At 44.7% G+C, this 8893-nt stretch overlaps 1 protein-coding gene across 1 annotated transcript in view; it reads left to right on the forward strand.

Moving 5' to 3' along the window:
* The window catches only part of col6a4a (collagen, type VI, alpha 4a), a 65376-nt gene that overhangs the window by 21418 nt on the left and 35065 nt on the right, over positions 1-8893 (forward strand). The window contains 7 exon segments of the mRNA XM_085472501.1: positions 170-772; positions 1119-1706; positions 2978-3547; positions 4841-5461; positions 5568-6128; positions 6709-7266; positions 8448-8893. The exon segment at positions 8448-8893 is cut by the window's right edge and continues 133 nt beyond it. Of these exon segments, the coding sequence (XP_085328627.1) occupies positions 170-772; positions 1119-1706; positions 2978-3547; positions 4841-5461; positions 5568-6128; positions 6709-7266; positions 8448-8893 (3947 nt within the window).

Raw genomic sequence — 8893 nt, forward strand, 5'->3', positions numbered from 1 at the left:
CGGCGGCAACATGCCCATTTTTCTTTTCCAGCAGTCACATGGCACAGCCCACCTCTGTTGTCTATAAGCCACGCTGACACCTCATGCTGCCAAACGTCCTCAGCTACTGAGAGATTTCCTTTTAGCGTCCAGCAGTTCCTCTCCGTGACTTAAAGACCTTTCCTCTTAGTCTGTACCGAAGAGGCCGTGGCAGACATCGTCTTCCTGGTCGATGGCTCGTGGAGCATCGGCGCTGAGAACTTCGAGCAGATCCGCCAGTTTCTGTTCACGCTGCTCGATAGCTTTGATGTCAGCCCTGATCACGTCCGCATCGGCCTTGTCCAGTACAGTGACAATCCACTCACAGAGTTTCTGCTCAACACCTTTGAGAACAAGGACGACATCCTCAACAACATCATCAAACTGCCTTACAGGGGGGGCGGCACCATGACCGGTAAAGGCTTGGAATTCATGTCGAACGAACACTTTGTGGGGAAAGCTGGAAGCCGAGCTGCGCAGAAAGTGCCGCAAATTGCTGTGGTGATCACTGATGGCAAATCCCAAGACGATGTAGAGTCTCATGCTAAGAACATGAGGAGAAGAGGGATTGTTTTGTATGCAATTGGTATCAAAGATGCAGATGCAAGCCAGCTGAGGGAGATTGCAAATGACGATCAGCATGTTTACAGTGTGTCAGATTTTGCAGCGCTGCAGGGAATTTCTCAGAACATCATCCAGACGCTATGCACAACTGTAGAAGAAGCCAAACGACAACTCCTGCAACTGTCTCCAGGTAAACCCCAAAAGCTTGATTCTGTTCATCTGGACATGGTGTTTTCAGAACGTTTGGTCACTCATCCAGGTGACTTTATCGGTCTCAGGTGACTGCAGGTTTGAAACCAGCCCGCTGACTAACAATGGGCTCATGAACTAACAGGTTCATCATCATAAACATGCAAACTGTCGTCTCAAGGTAAAATAAGTCTGAGTAGAAAAGTGTTATATAAGAACCAGTCCATTGACCATTTATTAAATATAAAACCGGGAAAGCCCCGCCCAAAGTTTTTATCTTTCTCGAGAAATGTAGGTTTCACTGACTTTCCTCTCGTGTTCCTGACTTTCTTCTTCTTCTTTTCCAGAATGTGCCAGAGCCACCGTGGCAGACATCGTCTTCCTGGTTGACAGCTCAAGTAGCATTGGCGTTGATAACTTTGAGGAAATTAGGCAGTTTCTCCGAAGTTTCATTTTAGGCCTTGACATCGGCCCTGACAAAATTCGGATTGGCTTGGCTCAGTATAGCGACGAGACCTACCAGGAGTTTCTGCTGAAAGATCACATGGACAAGGATTCTCTGCTGGCCGAAGTCGATCAGTTTCCATATCGAACAGGAGGCACAGAAACAGGAAAGGCCATTGACTTCCTCCAGTCAGCGTACTTCACTCAGGAGGCAGGGAGCCGGGCGAGCCAGCGAGTTCCTCAGTTTGCTGTAGTCATCACAGACGGGGACTCCACGGATGACGTAGTCGAGCCCGCCAAGCGCCTGCGCGATCAAGGAGTTATCATATTTGCCATTGGGGTGGGAGATGTTAACCAGCAGCAGCTCGAGTCTATCGTAAACCTACCTGCACACCACTTCCTTTACACTATCGATAGCTACCAGGCTCTACAGCGGCTAACAGACAGTCTGCTGCAAACTGTATGCATCTCCGTGGAGAGTCGGAGTCAAGGTGAGACAAAGAAAACGTCCTTACAGAATTGTTTATTATAAGAGAAGGAAATGAATACCTGAATGCTGCTTAGTTCTATTTTCACTGGTCAGGGATTTAAAATGTAACTGCGTCAGAGGATTTCTGCTCAGTTTGCATTGATAGCAATCGGGAACGTATCGGCTGATCATTTAGAGATGTTAGTCGAGTTACCCGCAAGCTGCAGCAGAACCCCTGAAGGCTTTTCTCATCCACCACTCAATGTGTATGAAACAGATACGTTCTTTGCTTTAAAGCGAATAGAAAGAAAACCCCCGACAGTCAAAGACAACATGTTTTCAGTGTAACAAATGCCACCCCTCGTTCAAACGTGGACTCTAACGTTAGATTTTCTGACATTCTTAATTCAGTCTTTATTATTTATTATAATTGAAGAAATTAGGTTGCTTTACTTACACTTCCTTATTTTTAATGACATTATGACCAGTTTTTCTTTTTTTTTAACTGGTTAACCATCACTGCTGACTATAACTTCTTTAGGTAAACTTAACGGACCATTGTCCAGCCTTGCTGGAGCCCATTGCAGCATAACTAAGGGAGGATTCAGGGTCACCTGGTCCAGCCCTAACTATATGCTTTAGCAAAAAGGAAAGTTTGAAGCCTAATCTTGAAAGTAGAGATAGTGTCTGTCTCCTGAATCCAAACTGGAAGCTGGTTCCACAGAAGAGGGGCCTGAAAACTGAAGGCTCTGCCTCCCATTCTACTTTTAAATACTCTAGGAACAACAAGTAGGCCTGCAGAGCGAGAGCGAAGTGCTCTAATAGGGTGATATGGTACTACAAGGTCATTAAGATAAGATGGGGCCTGATTATTTAAGACCTTGTATGTGAGGAGCAGGATTTTGAATTCTGGATTTAACAGGAAGCCAAAACAGGAGAAATCTGCTCTCTCTTTCTAGTCCCTGTCAGTATATTATAGCACCTAAGTTAGTACCCTAATATGGAGAATATGATCCGTCGTTCTGTGTCCTCTCTGAGTGGTTTTGGAAAAAACACAAAAAAGGAAATTAGAAGCAACAAATGGATCGCTCTGAGACAGCGTGTGTCCAATTTTAAAAATATTGTGCAGATGAAAGAGAATCGTGCCATCCAGGGCAGGGTTGTGGTTACAAACTGAAATTAAAACAACAACAATTCCAAACCTTTGTCTTTTAGACCTGCAGGTAGTTTAATTTCATATAAATGGAAATGCATATAATAATAGTGAAGGACTGTTTTCTTCTTAATTTACAGCGTTGGCAGAAAAGTTTGCAGACATTTTCTTCCTGGTGGACAGTGGCATCAGTCAAGCAGATTTCCAGCAGGTCAGAACCATCCTGGTCCGACTGGTCAATCAACTCAACATTGGAGCTTCTGGCAACCGTCTCGGACTGGCCCAGTACAGTACGGTTACCAAAGTGGAGTTTCTCCTTAATGCTTTCCAAACCAAAGAGGCGGCGCTCACTGGTGTAAGGTCCTTCCGCCAGAGCCGACTTAAGCCCAATCAGCCACGCAACCTGGGCAGTGCACTGGAGTACGCCAGCTCTAATTTCTTCACGAATGAATCAGGAAGTCGGGCATCCCAAGGCTTCCGACAGTTTCTGGTTGTTCTAAGTGGAAAAGACTCAGATGATCCAGTTTTTAAGCAGACACGTCTGATCAAATCACTAGGCGTAACTATCGTGGGAGTGAGCTTCGGTGCATCAATGGACGAAATGCGTGTAATAGCCACGGCGCCGTACGTGTACGAGTCTACCTTCAATGCAGTGCCCACGCTAAAGACCATTTTTGAAAGAGAGGAAGAGGAGATCACTCTCACTCACGGTGAAAAGTCTTTACTTTCATTATTGTTGTCATCAGTCATAAAATCAACTCCTGTGCATGTTTGAAAAAGGTTATTCACAAAGGAACAGTCACGTAAATTACCTGTTTTATTACCTTTAATCTTGATGATAAACTTATCCTGCTGGAAACACCAGCATGCTGTGGCGAGAACATCTGAGATGTCTTCATGCTTCCATATTTTCACCCCAGGACATCAAATATTTTAACATTTATTTTTACTTTCACGTTTTCAGTCTGTTAGATGCAGATTGACCTTCCCTACAGAGAAATCACAGCCTTCTAGTCAGATGAAGTCTGTTGTTGTGAGAAAGTCACAGTTTTATCATATGCTAGCTTTAGACAGTGCAAACACAAGGTGACGGTTTGTGTTAAATGTACCACTTCACAACATAGATGTGTTTATTAGTTGCATTTAAATGTGACAGTCATTCATGAGTGGAAAGCCAGCCTGTATGGGTGGTAAGAGACAACTGTTGCTAGCTTCACGGGCAGTAGAACCGACATCATTGAGATATATTTAACCGAAACTGTGTTACACTTCAACATCGTCAAAACGCTTGAAATGCTAGTGTCACTTCTCAATTCAATTCAATTTTATTTATATAGCGCCAAATCACAACAAAAGTCGCCTCAAGGCGCTTCATAGATACAGAGAAAAACCCAACAATCATATGACCCCCTATGAGCAGCACTTTGGCGACAGTGGGAAGGAAAAACTCCCTTTTAACAGGAAGAAACCTTCTGCAGAACTAGGCTCAGGGAGGGGCGGGGCCATCTGCTGTGATTGGTTGGGGTGAGAGAAGGAAGACAGGACAGGATTCTCAGCATGTAGTGGGTGTCCCACTGTGACTGCCTACATGAGTTATTAAAACAAATAACATGGATCTGTTCGTTCTAATGATCCTCGACAGTATATGTGGACTAATTCTTTAGTTTGATTGCGGAATATGAGGGCAATACAGAAACAGGCACCCTGGATGGGAAACCTTTATTAGCTGTCACGTACCTGGAATTCTGTGCCAAAGAAACAACATCCAACCAAATGACCTACTAGCAACACATATTTAACCCTAATTCCAAAAAGTGTGATGCTGTGTACTGAGATGTGAGGTTGTATTCTGCTGTTATTCCCATTTTGTACAGCATCCCAACCTTTGTGGAACTGGGGTGAAGCTGCACATTAACAAAAAGTAAAAAGAATTAGTGTGGCGTCATCGTCACATCCTGAATCAGAATGCTTGAGTGATAACGAGATTATGATTCCCTTTACAGACTGCAAAGCAGCCAAACTGGCGGACTTCGTCTTCATCGTGGACGAGTCGGGAAGCATCGGCTCTGAGAACTTCGACCTGGTGCGCTCTTTCCTGCTGTCCATTGTCAGCGGCTTTGACGTTGGTGACAAGAGAGTTCGGGTGGGTATCGTTACGTACAGCGACCAAGCCACAGCACTGGTCTACCTCAACAACTTTAATGAAACGGACAGTTTGCTGAATTTCATCAAAATCCTGCCTTATCGCGGAGGTGGTACAAACACCGGAGCTGCCCTCGACTTCACTCGCAAAAATATTTTCACGGAGGACGCTGGAAGCAGGAAAGATAAGGGCGTTCAGCAGGTGGCGGTCGTGATCACAGACGGCGAATCGCAGGATAACGTCACCGAGGCGGCAGCTGCTCTCCGCCGCGCTGGCGTCACCGTTTACGCTGTAGGAGTCCAAAATGCCAACGAGGCTGAACTGAACCAGATAGCGTCCTACCCCCCCAACAAGCACGTGTTCATAGTGGACACTTTTGACAAGCTGAAAGGTCTGAAGAAGAACCTGCAGAAGACTCTTTGCTATAACATCATTCACCAGGCGGTCTCAGTCAGCACAAGAAGAGCTGGCATCAAAGAAGGTGTGGACCAGCATGTTCTTACACTTTCATGACTTAACTTGAACATCATGACTTCTTTAACAAATTTAAAGTTGCAAAACTCAGAATGTTTGCTTTTCCTTTCCAGGCTGCGTGCAGACCGATGAAGCAGACATGTTCTTCCTGATCGACCACTCGGGAAGCATTCACCCCACTGACTTCTATGACATGAAGAAGTTCATCATTGAGTTTATTAATACCTTCCGTATCGGGCCTCAGCATATCCGAATGGGCGTTGCCAAATACGCAGATTCGCCAAACCTGGAATTTGATCTGACCGATTACACAGATGCATCCACGCTGGAGAAAGCTGTGGAGGAAATTAGACAAGTAGGCGGCGGCACACAGACGGGGCAGGCCCTGGAATTCATGAGTCCACACTTTGAGAGAGCTGTGGTCACTCGTGGTCACAAAGTCCCCGAGTTCCTGGTGGTCATCACGGATGGAAAATCTCAGGATAAGGTCAAGGTTCCAGCAGAGCGACTGAGGAAGCAGGGTGTCATTGTCTACACCATTGGGGTGAAAGACGCCGACGTGCCTGAGCTGGAAGAGATTTCCGGTGACCCCAAGAGGACTTTCTTTGTCAATAATTTCGATGCCTTAAAGTCGATCAAAGATGAAATCATCACAGATATCTGTTCTACAGACGGTGAGGGGAAATGAACCACACTCATGTTACAAATGCATGTCTAGAGGTTACAAGCAGCACATACTGCAGCTGCATTTTATTAATTTTCAGTGTTTAAGTCATTGTATATCTCATTGGGTTTAAGTTTAATGAAAAGAGCCGTATAAAACTGCCGTATTCAGCCTTAAACCAGTAGTTAAGAGTAGAATGAAACTGAAATAAGCAAAGTGAAAGGAGAACAGATTTTACTGATGACATAAATCGTTGGATATCAGGGAGTTCGTCACCTTAACAGAAATGAGTTTTTACACTGAGAAAGACACTGTTTTAAGTGTTAGCATAAAATACTGAATTAATATGCATGAAATTGTCGTACTTATCAAATGCCACCAGAGGAATAAGATAAAAGTGAGCAAATATTAGCCAAAATGTATCTATACATAGAGACAGATATATAGATATAATATGCTGCACATGGTCATTGAAGGCTGGAGAGGACAAGAGCCGTTCAACACAGGACACCTTTGTTTCTTGAAACAGGGTAATTATTATTTAACATACAAGCAGCGATGCTAACATGGATGTGCTACTCTGCCTACAGTTTGTAAAGATATACCAGGCGACCTCGTCTTCTTGATTGACAGCTCTGGAAGCATCTATGCCGAAGACTACACAAAAATGAAAGAGTTCATGAAATCGGTCATTAGGAAGTCCATCATTGGGAAGAATGAGGTGCACGTAGGCGTCATGCAGTTCAGCACTGTCCAAAGCCTCGAGTTCCCACTCAACGTCCACTACAGCAAAGAAGAAATGTCGACAGCCATCGATAGCATGAAGCAGATGGGTGGAGGCACGTACACGGGCAAAGCCATAAGAGAAGTATCTCAGTATTTTGATGCAGCCAGAGGAGGACGGCCCAGCCTGAGGCAGAGGCTAGTGGTCATAACAGATGGCGAGGCTCAAGATGCAGTTAAACGCCCCGCTGAAGATCTGAGGGCCAAAGGAGTGGTGGTCTACGCCATTGGAGTGGTGGACGCCAACACCACCCAGCTGCTCGAGATCAGTGGATCCCAAGATAGGATGTATGCTGAGAGGGACTTTGATGCTTTGAGGGACTTGGAGAGTCAAGTGGCTTTGGAGCTCTGTGATCCGGAGAGAGGTGAGAGGAGACTGGGACCAACCCGAAACGTGAACTATATCCTTGTTTTTGTAAATATAAAAATCTTTACAGTTTGCAGTCTAGTGCCAGGCAGAAGGGATGAGATCATTCAAGTCTGAGGCTTCTTACTTTAACAGGTTAATTCAGTAGTCTGCCAGTTAATGGGCTCCTTGCTGTAATGAGAAGGATCCTGTTCTGTAATATGTGTTTGTGTAAAGACAGGAAAGATTTTGTCATTCGTCCACTCATCTTTCCAAGGAGGAAAGGACTCCTCTTTGAATACATACTTGTTGAGTCCCACATTAAAAGGGTCCTCTGTTTTTCCGACCTGTGTAACATGAGAACTACAGTATTATAATGAGGTCAATGTGGTGCTTAGGAATGAATTCAATTTTATTCATACAGCGCCAAATCACAACATCAGTCGGCTCACGGTGCTTTATATTTTAAGGTAGACCCTACAATAATACATACAGAGAAAACCCCAACAATCATATGACCCCCTATGAGCAGCACTTGGTGACAGTGGGAAGGAAAAACTCCCTTTTAACAGGAAGAAACCTCCGGCAGAACCAGGCTCAGGGAGGGGCGGGGCCATCTGCTGTGATTGGTTGGGGTGAGAGAAGGAAGACGGGATAAAGACATGCTGTGGAAGAGAGACAGGGATGATTTTAGCAGCATTATAGATTAGCGGGGAACTTCTGGAGCAGATCCGGGACTTTCTGTTTGGGTGTTTGCAGCTTTCTTTCAGTGGCTCCAGTTTCTTCCACCATTAAAACCTATTGTGGTACATCAACCCTACATGATAAAGAGATCCTCGTCGCCTTCACTTTAATATTTTAACCTTCTAGGACTTGACGTCCGCATATGTGGACATCACATTTTGGGTTTTCTAGACCACAATACTTAATATTTTTCTACAAGGGCCTAATATCCACTTACGAGGACATTACACTGCTCTATAAAAATTAAAAACGAATATCATTCTTCTCAGAAACAAAAAAATAGGTAAAAAGAAAATGTTTTTTACATTCATCAGGTCTTAATCAGCCCAAATAGCAAAGAGAAATTAAAAATGCATGCCATGAAAGGGTTTGGGTCTTAGGAGGTTTTAAAGAGCTGTTCCTTGACGTTCCTGCTCCCATTCCCTCTGACCAAACATTTGTGCTTTTTACCACCAGAATGCAAGAAGACAGAAAGAGCTGACATCATTTTCTTGGTGGACGGCTCCACAAGCATAACCCTGGAAAAGTTTCGAAGCATGCAGAAGTTCATGCAGTCAATGGTGAACCAAACCACAGTTGGCAAAGACCTGACCCGCTTCGGTGTCATCCTCTACGCGAATGAACCCAAGTCTATTTTCACTCTCAATCAGTTCAGCTCCAAGCAGGAGGTTTCCCAGGCCATAATGGCTCTCAAATCCCCGTATGGAGACACATACACTGGCAAAGCTTTGAAATATGCTCTACAGTTCTTTGATGCTAACTATGGTGGACGGGCAGAGCTGCAGGTGCCTCAGATCCTCATGGTAATTACCGATGGCGATGCTACTGACCCACACAGTCTGAATGAACCATCTGCGGCTCTGAGAAACAAAGGGGTCACTGTCTTCAGTATTGGAGTAGAA

Source organism: Copadichromis virginalis, linkage group LG11, assembly GCF_057382275.1.
Source record: "Copadichromis virginalis isolate Kocher_CV1m ecotype Utaka linkage group LG11, C_Virginalis_male_GT1.1, whole genome shotgun sequence".
Taxonomy (NCBI): Eukaryota; Metazoa; Chordata; class Actinopteri; order Cichliformes; family Cichlidae; genus Copadichromis; species Copadichromis virginalis.